Source organism: Jatropha curcas, chromosome 9 (genome assembly GCF_041381405.1).
Source record: "Jatropha curcas cultivar XTBG-Jc1 chromosome 9, XTBG_Jcur_1.0, whole genome shotgun sequence".
Taxonomy (NCBI): Eukaryota; Viridiplantae; Streptophyta; class Magnoliopsida; order Malpighiales; family Euphorbiaceae; genus Jatropha; species Jatropha curcas.
Window position 1 is genome coordinate 26,168,707 of NC_143159.1, and position 16,552 is coordinate 26,185,258.

General features: G+C 31.3%; 1 protein-coding gene and 2 pseudogenes across 1 annotated transcript; all 3 read right to left on the minus strand.

Moving 5' to 3' along the window:
- Positions 1–2,296: 2,296 nt before the first annotated feature.
- LOC105640586 (phenylalanine N-monooxygenase CYP79D16-like) lies at positions 2,297–3,729 on the minus strand (annotated as a pseudogene).
- Positions 3,730–7,700: 3,971 nt separating this feature from the next.
- Positions 7,701–8,970, minus strand: LOC105640595 (phenylalanine N-monooxygenase CYP79D16 pseudogene; annotated as a pseudogene).
- A 2,341-nt stretch (positions 8,971–11,311) lies between these two features.
- LOC149493916 (phenylalanine N-monooxygenase CYP79D16-like) lies at positions 11,312–14,709 on the minus strand. Its single transcript, XM_089725560.1, has 3 exons — positions 14,517–14,709; positions 13,029–14,001; positions 11,312–12,209 (listed from the first exon to the last, which is right to left on the minus strand). The coding sequence occupies exons 2-3, from the start codon at positions 13,959–13,961 to the stop codon at positions 11,565–11,567; spliced, it is 1,578 nt and encodes a 525-aa protein (XP_089581686.1). The 5' UTR covers positions 13,962–14,001; positions 14,517–14,709; the 3' UTR covers positions 11,312–11,564.
- Positions 14,710–16,552: the final 1,843 nt, after the last annotated feature.

Genomic DNA, 16,552 nt, shown 5'->3' on the forward strand with positions numbered 1-16,552 from the left:
TATATAATATTTGAAGTTTTCTTGGTTTGGCGTTTTCATGTTAAATCATCTTATTTTCTTCTTTCTTGAAATGGAAAATAGTTGTTAGCTATATTTCTTATCCATTTATCATCATGTTTAACAAAGTTGTGACATAATGAAACAAGAAAAATTTTCTTTTCTTTAAGATATACAGCAACGGTTTGACAATGATTGTGATGTTTGAAACAGATAGAATGAAAAGACAAGATGCACTTATTGATAACCTGCAAGACATGTTCCTAATGTTTATGGAAATAATAATATGAGTAAAAGATGAGGATATTCCACGCTACGTTCTCAGTAATTAGTGATAAGATTGGTAAAATAAGATCGATAGAATTATTATTGATAAAAATAGTTGTGTCATATAGCTTCCACTTATTAAAGGAAAAAACAACTAAATAAAAAATCTGATTTACTGAAGCTTTTGATCCACACAAAAAAATAAAATAATAAATTCTAGTAACTAGTTGATATTATTTTTATTTTTATCCATGTTTAAAAAACTCAAATTTGCATCAGAAGCCAACCAATTTTTCTTTCCTAGTAACAGCATTATTCTAATGTAATTAGTTCTACTATGAGTAGCAGCAATTTGGACCATTTGATTAAATAAGCCGACCAGAGAACATATTTCCGTAAGGAAAAATAATGATGAAATATAGGCAAAACCTATTAGATTCCGATTTGTGGGGCCATCTAAGAATGCTATTTGGATTAGCTTGAAGCTTTATTTCACACCAAAAATGATGATCATGACGTTGGTGAAGGGATGTTTGCTAGCACTTTTGTGCAACCATTAGAATATGATCTTTGTAAATTTCTTGCTAATTTTGATAGTGTTCACCTTGATTTTATTGTAATCTATAAAGTTCGCAAGGCCGCAAAAATTGACAAAAGGAAGGTTTTGAAACTAAAAGGAGAGTGTTTCTATTGGCCTGGAGGGATTATTTTATACTCTTTTCAATTGGTCTGATGCAAGATCAGGAATTCAAGAACTTCCCATTTGATCTAGGAGTGTGCATTGATCTAGTTGCACTTGAAGAAAGAGATACACCAATATGTTTATAGAGTAATAAAGATTCAGATTTGAGGATAAATCATTTTCCAAAAAGGGGTATGATGCGTGTCAAATAATGGAAAAACGACGAGCTTATGATGGTCATGAAGATCTAATGCTAATTAACATGATCCAAACATATGAGCTTTGAGTCTTTTAATTAGTTTTATATTTTAACTAGCGTAATTGGCTTTATTTAAATTGGGCTTTTTGTTTTATTTAATTTTTAGGGTTTCTTAGCATATATATATATACTTATCAAAGATAGATGAGTTCTCTTTGGTTCTTTATTAAACTTGTTTTCGAATTTATCAAAGATAATTAATTTTTGTGGCATTTATGCTTTCACCGTAATATCTTTGATTCATAATTCTAGTTGAGTACCATCAAAGAAGAAATTCCTAACGGGGAATTATGGATTCTAATTTGGGATTTAGAGTTCTTAATTTGAGATTTAGAGTTTATATATCAAATTTGACGCATCACAACACATGAAATAAAAGGTTACTTATGGAAATCCATACATCTCCTTTCTTATTGATCATGCATGATTTGGTCATATACGTGCGCAGGCAATCGCGGCTTCACAAGTGCAATCAATGGCTTAGCTAGTGCTAAACTACTCTCGGACTTTGTAAGATCGATACTTGTCTGATTAGGAGGCACGATCCAAGTAAATTGTTGGAGTATGTGGGTAATCCCATATTGGATAAATACAATTAAGTAAAAGGGCATATAATGTGAAGGGTGAACCAACCAAATGGCTTAGGCCATTTTGTGTTAAAGGTAAGCCCAACTCATTATAAGCTCAATATTAAGTAAATAATTGAATTTGATTCGATTAATTTGCTCCTAGGACCCAGATTCTCAACATAGTATCAGAGCCTGAGATCTGAACCTGTATGAGGGAAGTTCCCGTGTTGGGTCGTACCCTAATGGATCCATGTGTTGGGCCATTGTATGCTTGTCAAGTGGGTAGTCCCACTTGAGGGGGAGTGTCAGTGTTGGGTCGTACCTTGATGGACCGATGTGTTGGGCCATTGTATGCTTGTCAAGTTGGTAGTCCCACTTGAGGGGGAGTGTTGGAGTATGTGGGTAATCCCACATCGGATAAATACAATTAAGTAAAAGGGCATATAATGTGAAGGGTGAACTAACTAAAAGGCTTAAGCCATTTTGTGTTAAAGATAAGCTCAACTCATTATAAGCCCAATATTAAATAAATAATTGAATTTGATTTGATTAATTTGCTCCTTGAAGAAGTCTGGCAAATAGCATCAAAGCCATCGAAGTCCCCATTGTCACCCCTGGACACCCCCGTCTTCCTGTGCTAAATGAAATGAAATTCAAATATGGATCAATAAGTGTCAGTTGAGACCCATCGTTCTTGATATGGCGTTCTGGTTTGAACTTGTGAGGTTCATCCCAAATCTTAGGGTTCCAGCCAAGACCCACTCTGCTTAGTAGAACATGACTGCCTTTTGGAATAAAGAAGTTTGCTACTGTTGTATCAGTCATGGAGACATGAGGAACATTGAATGGCACGACGGGGTGGAGGCGAAAGGCTTCTCTTGCGCATGCAGTGAGTAATTAAGCTGTGAAAGATCGGATTCTTGGACTAGTCTCTCCTTTCCGACAACTCTATCCAATTCTTCTACTGTCTTTTCAAGTATCTTCGGTTGGTTTATCATCTCCGCAATTGCCCATTCAACCGCATTTGATGGGTTATCTACTGTTGCTAACATTATTTCCTGCAAACATCATCGCATTAATTAATTAAACCAATCTTTGGGGTTGATAGAAAAGAAGAAAAGAAAATTAATCAGATTACCGTAATTTGAGCTTTAATCTCTTCTGTTGATAGCAAAGGATTGCCATTATCATCTTTTAAAGTATTTTAGAATATCAAGCAAGTCCTCTTCTTCCTTCTTAGTTCCATCCTTCCATTGTTGAACTCTGTCTTCAATTATAGGATCATGATATTTTCCTATAATCCCATTAGACTCTTTAATAATCTTCTCATGACCATCCAAATCAAAACCCGCCAAGCATGGTAAATAATCAGACAAACAAAATGCATATAAATGATGAAGAACTCTAAAAATAGCATCGATATGCTCTTCTTCTTCAAAACCAGGTCCAACATTCTTCCTTCCCTTTCCAAAAAACCTCTTATTAAACATCATTTTCCTAATTACATTTCCACAATAGTGTTGGGCAGCAACTCTCACATCCACCAAACCACCTTCATTACACTGATTATACGCATAACGGACTAGGTGATTTGCTTCTTCTACTCTTGTCCCGTAAAACCGCCGCTGTTTCGTCGGAGAAAGCAATTGGGTCACTAAAACTCCCCTCATTTTCTTCCATTGGTCTCCAAAAGGTGCAAGAGTTGTTGTTAAGTAGCCTTTTGAAGTAAAACGAGTAGACATGCTTATGGGTCGGGTTGCAAAATTAGCATCTTGAGCTTTCAAGATTTCACAGCTAATTTTGGGGCAAGTGACTGGTATTACATGAACGTTCCCAAGACGGATACATGGAATTTCAGTATTCATTTGTTTCATGAGATTGTGTATCCATCTAAAAGCAGATTCGTTTTTGTACATCGCAGGTAGGCAACCGATAATTGGCCATGGTTTTGGACCAGGAGGTTATTATTGTCGCAATATGGATTTTTCATCTTGAGATGGTGGTTTATTGGATTTTATGAAGTAAATCAGTAGTAAGGTCATCGTTCCCATCAGAATAGTAATGAATGAGAAGCTGAATGGAGTTGTGGAAAAGCCAACGGCTGCAAAGCCATAGCAGTTCTCCATTGGCTAAACCACATGCACATTTCCATGTGCTAGTTATATACTAGAACCGGTCGTCTAAATCGTAAAAAAATTGTAGTTGTAACTTTTGACCAATCACTTGGAAAAAAAAACATTGCATGGACACGGAAAAGATACTGAAGTTCGCTAATGCCATATAAGTAAATGTATATGGACACGGAAAAGACACGTCCAAACAAGTAAACAAAATGTTACGGATCAAATATTTTTTTTGAAACTTTTTGATTTTACCTTATCTAGACCCGGATTCATCCACGTAACAAATCACTGAAAAATAATTCTTTATTAAAACGATTATATTTTTAAATTTTATTTGACAACAGCTTTTAAGATAGCTTTTCGCATAATTAAGCTAAAACTCTATTTTTATTAATTATAGCCAGGCGGAACCGCAATATATGCATTGGATCAATTGGCCCACTCCACTCAATTTTTAAAAAATATTTATAAAATAGGGTTAAATTGATAAAAAAATTTATATATATATATATATATATATATATATATATATATATATATAAATTTTTTTATCAATTTAACCCTATTTTATAAATATTTTTTAAAAATTGAGTGGAGTGGGCCAATTGATCCAATGCATATATATATATATATATATATATATATATATATATATTGAGCAAAAAATTTTGGAGTTTTTAATCTAATTCCACTAAAATTCAAAATAAATAAATGATACCATTGAAAGATATTTCTTGCTTCGACATTGATTATGTAATGTTCGATAACATAACTTTTAGAAGTTGATGAGATTTTTTATGAAACGTTAAAAACTCTAACGTTTAGCTTTTAACGTTTACCATTTAACTTTTAATTAAATTTTTTTTGACAATCATAGCCATTATTTTTTTCTCAAGTTAACAAATAATTAATTTTCTTTTTCATTTTAAGTTAGACAACTAATTGAATAACAACAGCTATTTTTATCGAACATTTCTAATTTAAACCGTTATATATATAATTATCATCTAAAAGCTAATAGTTAATAACTAGTACAACAGTTAATAGCTAATAATTTAAACTCAGCGAATAGGGAGAACTTTGTGGTGGAGAAGACTTGAATTTGAAACCTCTCACTCCCACATCTTCGATTAGACGTGAGAAGATCAAGTAGGTCACACTTGAATGACATATATAGATTAATTAGATATAGATAAAATTTAATTTAAATAATTTAATATAGACAGTACATAGTAAAATATTAATCAAAATACTTAAACGGTCAAATCACGACACAGAAAAATAAAAAAAAATTCAAAAATTTCTAAAAAATATTGCCGAATAAAAGAAAAAGTCTAAAATCCTAAAATTAAATTTAAATAATTTAATATAGATAGTATATAGTAAAATATTAATCAAAATACTTAAACGGTCAAATCAAGACACAGAAAAATAAAAAAATATTCATAAATTTCTAAAAAATAATGATGAACAAAAGAAAAAGTATTAAACTTTCGTGTTGTTTCAACTTTTATATAGACATGGATTACAAAAAAAATTAATGTTTTTAGCTTGTGCCTTTACAATCTCCAACACAAAGTCACATAAAAGTAAAAACAAAGAGAAAGCCAAGTTAGAAGAGGTGAGGCAAATATAGATCGATAATAGTAATATTTTTACTTTTTTGACAGATTTATTTGTTTTCATAATTAATAGCTTTAGATAATACCTTTTGACAAATAGGAGTTTTAATAGCAGCAACTAATAACTTTGCAATTGATTAACATAACTTCCACATGTTTCAAAATTTCCAAGTAACTAATGAAAAATATTTTATCTCCCCTCAAATATAATTGACCAGTCTCTTCATTCTCGACCAAAAATCTTAAGGCAATAAGTTTATAAGATTTTCTTCACAGACACCACATTTCAGTTCAAAACCTTAAATCCTTCTCACTTATATGCTTTTCGACTCCCCTATTCTTTGCTAATATGGGATTACCACCGGAGGTGAAATTTCAATTCGTTTTCGAAAACTGTCTCAAATTTTTCATCGTAAATATATATATATATATATATATACATATATATATATATATATATATAAATTTAATATTTTATTTAAAATCCTGTTCTAAAACTAAGTTTATGATAATACTGTTTATTTGATTAAAACTGAGTGTATTGATCCGGATTTTACCCTATTAAAAAATCAGGTAATCCTAACTCGTTTAGTAAGTATTTATATTTATATTATGGTTAATATTTTCCTTGCTCAGAAAATAACAACTAACACCCTTTCTATTAGAAATTTAGTTGTGGAGTAATTAATAAAGAGGAAGGATTCTACCAAAAAAAAAAAAAAAAAAAATACTCCTTTCGTCCTAAAAGGATAACTCACTTTCTATTTTCATATAGATTAAGAAATAGGAATTATTATACTTAAAGAATAATTTTATTTATATAAGTTTCCTATTATTCCCATCTTAAATAACACATTAGCAATTATTGTATTGGAATAATAAGTAAAAATTAAAGAGGGTTATTTAAAGTAAGATAAAATTTAATAAGGATATAAAAGACAATTTAAGAATTAGTTATAATGCAAAAAAGAAAATTAGACAGTATTTCAAATTTAAAAGAAAATATAAACTATCTTTTTAGAACGAAGAGAGTAATAAAGAGAAGGGTCATCCTTACTAAATAGTTAATACTATTATTCCAACCATTTAATCTCCAATGAATAAAATTAGAGATAAAATCATACAATTTCAAGTCAATAATATGAACATGATAGGTCAAGCAGTTTATGCATTTAAGGGATTTTCTATTTGTTGCTTGATCTTAAAATTTGAAGTTTACAAATCTAAACATGGTTAAAAGCTGCTCAAAGGTAGCAACTTTTTATTCATTATTCTATGAAAACCTGCAAAATAAAAATTATATAGTCTGTTATTATGAAATAGAATTTTTTTTATCAGCAAATTTAATTATTTTTATTGATATTAATGTTGTTCAGGAAAAACTTAATAGTACCAAGAGTTACACCCAAGCCATCAGGCTTCCACAATGCACCATATCCTAATATTGGCATTGTTAAGTAAAAAACCTGAACAAAAATAATTACAAATACTTCCATACAATCTGGATAAAGAGTAGGAGCGTGTAAACGAACTGCAAAAATCGAAAACCAAAAATAGATTTCCTTTGAAACCCACCTAAATTGGTACGTTTGGTTCGGTAGACATTGGTTTGGTAAAATGGTTCAATTTTATTCAAAAAATAAATATTTAGAAATAACCGATCTAAAAATCGAAAATCGAAATTATGAAAGATTCCAAATCAAAGCTGAAATTGAAAACTGAATAACCGAACCAAAAATAGAAATAATCTGATTCTGTTCGGTTTTCGGTTTTTTTTTTTTCAAAGTTTGCTTACCCTAATAAAGAGTGCCTAATAGAACTCCTCTTGAGTTAAGAAGGTCTCATTTAACAAAACATAAAATAATCAAAGCATAAATCAATTAAATCGACGCAACAAAAAGGCATAGATGTATCAACTCTTTTCTTTGCTTATCAATCAGCAAAATTATTTCTATCCCTAACCACATATGACGAAAAACAATCTTTGGAACAGATTCTACCAAGAAATCCCAACTTATTAAATAATTACCACTATTTCCATGGCCTTTCCTTTTTGTTTAACACCCAACAAACAACAGATTTTGAGTCAGATTCAATACAAACAAGATAATATTGATAAGCTGACAAGGATAGTAATTCAACAGTATTGCATCAACCTCAGCTTCATTTGAATCTGCCATGTCATTTGAAACAGGATATTGTCAGCCCTGGACACCCCCGTCTTCCTGTGCTAAATGAATGAAATTCAAGTATGGCTCAATAACTGTCACTTGAGACCCATCGTTCTTGATATGGCGTTCTGGTTTGAACTTGTGCGAATCATCCCAAATTTTAGGGTTCCGGCCAAGACCCACTCTGCTTAGTAGAGCATGACTGCCTTTTGGAGTAAAGGAGTTTGCTACTGTTGTATCAGTCATGGAGACATGAGGAATATTGAATGGCACGACGGTGTGGAGGCGAAAGGCTTCTCTTGCACATGCAGTGATGTAATTAAGCTGTGAAAGATCGGATTCTTGGACTAGTCCTCCTTTCCGACAACTTGATCCAATTCTTCTACTGCCTTTTCAAGTATCTTCGGTTGGTTTATCATCTCCGCAATTGCCCATTGAACCGCATTTGATGGGTTATCCACTGTTGATAACATTATTTCCTGCAAACATCATCACATGCCTTTCTAATTAACTAAATCAATCTTTGGGGTTGATAGAAAAGAAGAAAAGAAAATTAATAAGAGAAGAGCGACAATTACCGTAATTTGAGCTTTAATCTCGTCTGTCGATAGCAAAGGATTGCCATTATCATCTTTTAAAGTAATTAGAACATCAAACAAGTCCTCTTCTTCCTTCTTAGTTCCATCCTTCCACTGTTGTACTCTGTCATCAATTATAGGATCATGATATTTTCCTATGATCCCATTAGCCTCTTTAATGATCTTCTCGTGACCATGCAAATCAAAACCCACCAAGCATGGTAAATAATCAGACAAACAAAATGCATATAAATGATGAAGAACTCTAAAAATAGCATCAATATGCTCTTCTTCATCAAAACCAGGTCCACCATTCTTCTTTCCCTTTCCAAAAAATCTCTTATTAAACATCATTTTCCTAATTACATTTCCACAGTAGTTTTGGGCAGCGACTTTCACACCCACTAAACCACCTTCGTTACACTGATTATACACAAAACGGACGAGGTGATTGGCTTCTTCTACTCTTGTCCCGTAAAACCGCTGCTGTTTCGCTGTTGAAAGCATTTCAGTTACTAAAACTGTCCTCATCTTCTTCCATTGGTCTCCAAAGGTTGTAAGAGCTATTGTTAAGTAGCCTTTTGAAGTAAAACGGTTGGACATGCTAATGGGTCGGGTATCAAAATTAGCATCTTGAGCTTTCAATATCTCACAGCTAATTTTGGGGCAAGTGACCGGTATTACATGAACGTTATCGTTCATGGGATTGTATCGAGTAAATTAGTAGTAAGGTTATCGTTCCCATCAGAATAGTAATGAATGAGAAGCTGCATGGAGTTGTGGAAAAGCCAATGGCTGCGAAGCCATGGCAGATCTCCATTAGTATTATTGGCATAATTACATGCACATTTCCATGTGCTTAGTTATATGCTAGAACCGGTCATCTAAAAGTCATTTTTTATGGAAAATTGCAGTTGTAATTTTTGACCAATCACTTAAAAAAAAATTACAGTGTGTTATGAGATGAAAGGAATATTATTTTTGAATATTCTAGGTGGCAAAGCTTGTAAAACTCTCTGCCAATTATACCTTTAAGATAGAAATTATTTTCAGAATTACGAAATTGGGAATTCAAATTTTAGTTAGACTTAGTTAACCAAAATAAACAAATAAATAAATAAATAAAAGTAAAATATGAAATCAAGATTGCCAGTATAATTTAAGAGTTTATAATTTTTTACAATAAAAATTAAGTAATAGAGAATTGAAACCATAAATTAATAATTCATCACATGATAACATATTACTATTATTTAAGATAATTACATGTTACATGCTAACTAATAAAATATTTAATCAAGTTGCAGGTAATGTGACAACTTAAGAATTAATTAACGAAAAACAAATCCAAGTTTCTAGTTAATTCTTTTTGTTATTGTCACTTATTGAACATTCATGTTCATATTATACATAAACATTACTTCCACGTTTTCAATTAATCTGCTTATATATTTTATTTATGACAATTTAATATTTTTTTTAATTCATTGGAGATCCAATAGGTCGAAATGACATTGTGGGTTATACAATAGGGATAACTCTCCCCTTAGCTCATCAAATTAACGGTCGAGAAGACTCGGACTCGAAATCTCTCACTCCTCACATAAGTGAAAATTTAATATTTTTTTTGCTGCATTAAATAGTAATTAACTTTTGAATTTTTATTGTACAACATCATATATGGTCTCCACTGCAAGAGTTTTAAAACATTAAACTTCAGATAATTTAACTCCCACATGTTTCAAAACTTCCTAGTAATTAATGTGAAATTTCATCTCTTATAACATATCAGAGTCTTCATATATACTCGACCCAAAATCTTAATTAAGGCAGTAAATTTATAGAATTTTCTTTATAAACACCACATTTCAATTCAAAACCTTAAGTCCTTCTCATTTATATGTTTCTCAGCTCCTCCATTATTTGCTAATATGGGATTACCATTAGAGGTGTCAGATGTGTACACTACTGCAGAAATTTCAACCTGGTGCAGAAAATTGTCTGAAATTTCCCATCCTAAAAAAAAAAAAAAAATTCATATAAATTTAATATTTCTGTCTTGAATCGTGTTGAAGTGTATTTCAAACAATCCTACATAATTTATGTAGGAGCCTTTAAAGAAGTTTATGAACAGGTGTTTGATATTGGGCTAGTAAAAAGTGTAGTAAGGGGTTGGGCCCACGCGCACCAAGGTTGGACTTTTAACTAAGTGGATTTGCCCCCCCTCGTGAGCCCTGATTCAAGCTATGTTTTATTATTTTTTGGCTTGATTTTCTATTTAATTGTGAACATTGGTGAGGTTTTATGGAACAGTTTTTTCATTATTGCCAATATCTTCTGATATCTTTTGGTGGGTAATATTAATAAATCGCTAGTTCTATCTGAAAAAAATTCGATTGAGAAGAACCTGTTAAATCTTGGAAAGGTTTTCGCATTGCTTTTTATCTCTTTGCTATGATTGTGAAATAATCCTTTTAAGACAGTCTTCTCACATGTTTCAGGTTAGGATTCTTTCTACAATCTAAAAGGATTATGACTTCCTCTTCTGCCGTCAACAACTCCGTGCCCATTGCTCCTCCAGCACCTGAAAATGCCAGTGCCCTGCATATGCATGGCGTTGCTGCTGCCCTCACTAACCCTAAGCCCCCTGTCTTTGTTGATCCAAAACTCCAGGAGCTTTGAACTCATGCCAACAAAGTATGTGACATGCTATCATTAGCACACTGTCTAATGATGTATTTGATGTTTACTCGTCCTACAAGGAGGGTAAGAAAATATTCCATGGTTACCAAATAAACCTTTGAAGTTGCCGGAAAGCAAAAGTTTGTCATTGGAAACTTTTACAGATGGGAGATATCAGGAGAGATAGACATCAAGGTTCAGATTAATGATTACCACAAACTACTTGAAGTTATTTTATCCTATTATGCTTATGCCTTCGTTGATCCGAAAAATAAGAAGATAAACTATTCTTGCTGTGTATTCCAAATCATTTTTTCGGCCATTTAGTCGCATGAATAAAACTAGAGATAAAACTATACAATTTCAAGTCAATAGATGACCATGATAGGTCAAGCTTTTTATGCATTTAAGGGATTTTCTATTTGCTGCTTAATAGTAAAATATGAAGTTTACAAATCTAAACATATGGATAAAGCTACTCAAAGATAAAAAAACCTGAAAAATACAAATTATATAGTCTGATCAGACTAATAACTTATTAACTTAATGATCAAAAAGTGCATGGCTTATTATGAAATAGAAGTTTAAAGGCTCAAATCCATATTTGTCATTTCTTAGTTATCATGCATGATTTGATCGTATACAAACGCAGGCAAACGTGGTTTTGCGAGTAAAACCAATGGCTTAGCAAGTGTTAGATCACTCTCAGACTCTTTAAGGTCAATACTTGTCTCGTTACGAGGGACATTCCAAGTAAACCCTTGAAGAAGTCTTGCAAATAGCATCAAAGTAATTGAAGTCCCCATTGTCACCCCTGCACACCCGCGTCTTCCCGTGCTAAATGAAATGAAACGCAAATCAGGCTCAGTAAGTGTCACTCCAGACCCATCATTCTTGATGTGGCGTTCTGGTTTGAACTTGTGTGGTTCATCCCAAACCTTAGGGTTCCGGCCGAGACCCACTCGGCTTAATAGAACGTGACTGCCTTTCGGAATAAAGTAATTTGCAACTGTTGTATCGGTAATGGAGACATGAGGAATATTGAATGGCGAAACAGGGTGGAGGCGAAAGGCTTCTCTTGCACAAGCTGTGATGTAATTAAGTTGTGAAAGGTCGGATTCTTGGACTAGTCTCTCCTTTCCAACCACTTTATCCAACTCTTCTGCTGCCTTTTCGAATATCTTTGGTTGGTTTATCATCTCCGCAATTGCCCATTCAACCGCATTTGATGGATTATCCACTGTTGCTGACATTATTTCCTGCGCAAACATCAGCAAATGCCTTTGTAATTAACTTTATGGCAGCCAGTAGTGAAAATTGATAAGATGTTATAAAATTCAACATGCAATTACTATTAGTGAAAATTTAAGCATGTGAGAAAAGTAGGTTAATTTTGGAATTCAACCAACTATTTAATTAATAAGAAAGAGAACAGTTAATGTTACTTGGTATGTTAAAACAAGAAAAAACATAAAATTTGGTAATTTTGGATCAGATTGATATACACTTATTGTATGGAGGCACCTATATATATTACTCATTTTATCCCATTTTATTTGTTTTTATTCCTTTATTAGATGTCCTAAGATGTTTACGAGATTTTTAAATGTAGATATTTAAATAATTACTTTTTTCATAATAACTTTTATAATTATTCACTAAATGAATGATTTTGATTAATATCTTATGAGTTAAGGAATAAAAAAAAAAGCAAAATAATTTTTGTTGACTAAACTTTTGATATGCATGTTTTGTCAAACCATGCAAACAAAATGGAATGGGGGAATAAATCAATTAAAGTCAATTAAATATTGATCAAATATCAATAAATAAGTCAAATCACCCCCGAAAGTGAAATGAGATAGTAGGGATTCATTATCCCTTAATTAGAGGTTTCGAATTTGATTCTTGAGTATGTAGTCCTTTTAAACATTTGGAAATGAGCGCTTTGTCTCCTTTATGGGCCTGTCCGACAGGAATTTAGATTAGTGGAGCAGTGGGCTTCGGATTCTTCCAGCCAATTAAAATAAAATAAATCATTTTACTAAGTAGAAGAAGGAGAGAAAAGTGAGAATTACTGTAATTTGAGCTTTAATCTCATCTGTAGATAGCAAAGGATTGCCATTATCATCTTTTAGAGTAATAAGGACATCAAGCAAGTCCTCTTCTTCCTTCTTAGTTCCATCCTTCCATTGTTGAACTCTGTCTTCAATTATAGGATCATGATATTTTCCTATAATCCCATTAGCCTCTTTAATAATCTTCTCATGACCACCCAAGTCAAAGCCTTCCAAACATGGCAAGTAATCAGACAAACAAAATGAAAATGAATAATCAAGAATTCTAAAAAGAGCATCAACATGCTCTGCTTCTTCAAAACCAGGTCCGCCATTCTTCTTTCCCTTTCCAAAAAACCTCTTATTAAACACCATTTTCCTAATTACATTTCCACAATAGTGTCTTGCAGCAATCCTCACATCCACTAAACCACCTTCACTGCATTGCTTGTACACGTAACGGACAAGGTGATCAGCTCCTTCTACTCTTTTCCCAGAAAACCACAGTTGTTTCGCCGGAGAAAGCATTTGGGTCACTAAAATTCTCTTCATTTTCTTCCATTGGTCTCCGTAAGGTGTAAGAACTGTTGTTAAGTACCCCTTTGAAGTAACACGGGTAGACATGGTTATGGGTCGGGTGGCAAAATTAGAATCTTGAGCTTTCAGGAACTCACAGCTAATTTTGGGGCAACTGACGGGTATTACATGAACATTCCCAATTCGGACACATGCAATTTCAGTGTCCATTTGTTTCATGAGATTGTTTATCCATCGAAAAGTAGGCTTGTTAGTTAGCATTGCAGGTAGGCAGCCAATGACAGGCCATGGTTTCGGACCAGGAGGTAATTGTTGTTTGGCTTTTCTGTCTTCAGAAGGTGGTTTATGGGATTTTATCAAGTAATAAATAAATATGATTATAATTGGCAGTAGAATAGCTTGGGACGAGAAGCTCATTACAGTTTTGAAATGGCCAGTGGTGCTCGTTGAGATGTTACTGAAAAGTAAAACAACAAAGAAGATACAGATTAAATTAATGTATGTTAAAATTTTTTAACTATATATAAATAAATGAAATTTTATTTATGAAATATTTCTGAAATTCATTTATAAGTTTAAATTTTTGTGATTTGTATGAAAAAAATGAAGATTTAAATTCTATGAATTCAGTTAGGTAGATTTTAATATAATAAAGCTAAATTCTATTAAAATATGTGAAATTTCAAAATGAATTTCACAAAATCAAACCTCCAACACTTCTTGATTACTATCCATTCTCTTAACATTCTAAAATCATTATATCAAGAGTATTTTAAAAAATAAAAATAAATAAAATTTCAATTTTAAATTTATTCTAAACATCAAATAAATTCTAAATAAAGTTCATTTATAAATAAATTACATATTCTAAACTTATTTCTACCAAATAGAGCTAGCTACTTATTTACAACTGTGAAATAAGTAAAAAGAAATCTATTTTCGCCGGAAAGTGTAATAAAATAAAAAGCTTACCAACAAAGTGTCGATTGAGATGGTTGACGATCTCAATTTTTGCAAAGGTGAGAATATAAATTCAATTTTTAAAAAGCGTATTTTACTGGAAAAGCCAAAAACTTGAGGTGATTAAACCTCATGGCTATAACGAAAAATAAAAAAAGTAAAAAGCTGCAACAAAGTATAGTCTTGCAATTTATATGTATCTCACTCACATATGCTCGTGTCTCCCGTGCTATCACAAGGCTGCCTATTTATAGGCTGAGTATTAGGCAAACTTTCAATCATAAACAGTGTCTCATGTTTATAGGCGAGTTATGTGAGAAACATCCACCTTGAGTGGCTTGGAAATGAAGAATTTTACATTGTCATGTTTATTTATTATTTATCAGCAAAAGCAAAAATTTTTATAAATCATTAATAGAAAATAAAGTCAGGTTTAGGGATGGTAATAGATCTGGTACCCGCTTAAAATGCGTTATCTGAACCCGAATCCAATTATAAATTAGATATTTAAACTTGTCCCAAAACCGTTTAAAAATTCACTTTTAGTACCTGAACCCGATTATAATTACTTGATTAAATAACTGAATCCGTTTAAATTCCCATTTAGCATTAAAAAATTTTATTTTTTAAAAATAAAAATTATAAAATTATAATTTTGACTTAATAAAAAATATAATATAAACACTAAATATAATTATAGCATTAATTATAATAAAAATATGTATATATATAATTATTTTAAAAAAATAATTATTTTATATATTTTTGAAATATTAATTAAATGGATAGCGGATATTCGAGTTCTTAAATTCGAATCCAATATGAATAAAATTGGATCAGATTAGATTGGATACTGTTCGGGTAAAATCGCTATCCCTAGAAAGTTAAGTAAAAACCTGAATTTACACCCAATAGTTAACTCAGAATACAAAGAATAAACAGCAACAAATTTTCTTCATTCTTAGTTTTTATTTACATTTATTTAGTTTCATAATAATTGAGATTTTTCGATATCACAACATTGTTGGATCTATTTTTTACTGTTAATGACTTTAATTTCCATTTGCTTTTAGTTAATTAAATAAAACTTAATCATAACAAAAATAAAAATTGAAGCTTATAGAAATTTAATGGATAAAACTTGATAAATTTAGAGGCTCAATTAAATAAGTGTTTTGCCAAGAAAAAACTCTCAGAGTTAAAAATAATTATATCAATTGCATGCTCTAACAACTCACACGAGATTCAAAAAATTGTGTTGACAACCAACAAGATGTTGGTTAGGTAGTTAGTGACCTGAATTTTCGTAAGGGTGAGAATATAAGTTTGATCCTCTAGGAAGAGCACTTTATTGGGAAAGTCAAAAACTTTTATGTTGGAGGGGAGTTAAAACATATATTCATATATGGAAGGGTAATAGTAATATTGTATCTAATAAGATTTAATATTTTTTTTGTTTTATATGGTCAAAGAAAGCAGGATTTTGACAAAACGATGTTTATAGTATTTACTTAGTTACTTTATATCTAAAATTCATTGAGATAAATTTTAGATTATATATATAAACCTAATATTTTAATTATAATTTATTTATTTAAATAAATAAATAAAATTAGTTAAATTGAAAATCCTAGTACTATATGTATTATAATTGAGTTTTTAAAATTGTTTAAACAAATAAATATGCACACATATATATATTTTAGTTATAATATATTTATTTAAAAGATTTAAATAAATAAATAAATTTATTTATTTATGACCTATAGCTTTCATATATAAGGTCTAAGAAACAATATAAAACTGATTGATAGCTTCCAAATTAAAATATAGAGTGTAAGATAGTCGGTATCATAATATTCTCAATTCTCTAAAATAGTTTTAGAATTTTTTTATTATCTGCTCGTGTGGATATTACTAGAGGCTGGACAATTAGACAATTTATGATCTGCGACAATCTAGTCAAGTAGATCGAAGTTTCAAATAATCAATCAAAGAGATATTCTTAGATATTAACTGTGGAGAAAAAATGGTCTTCAATTGTTGAA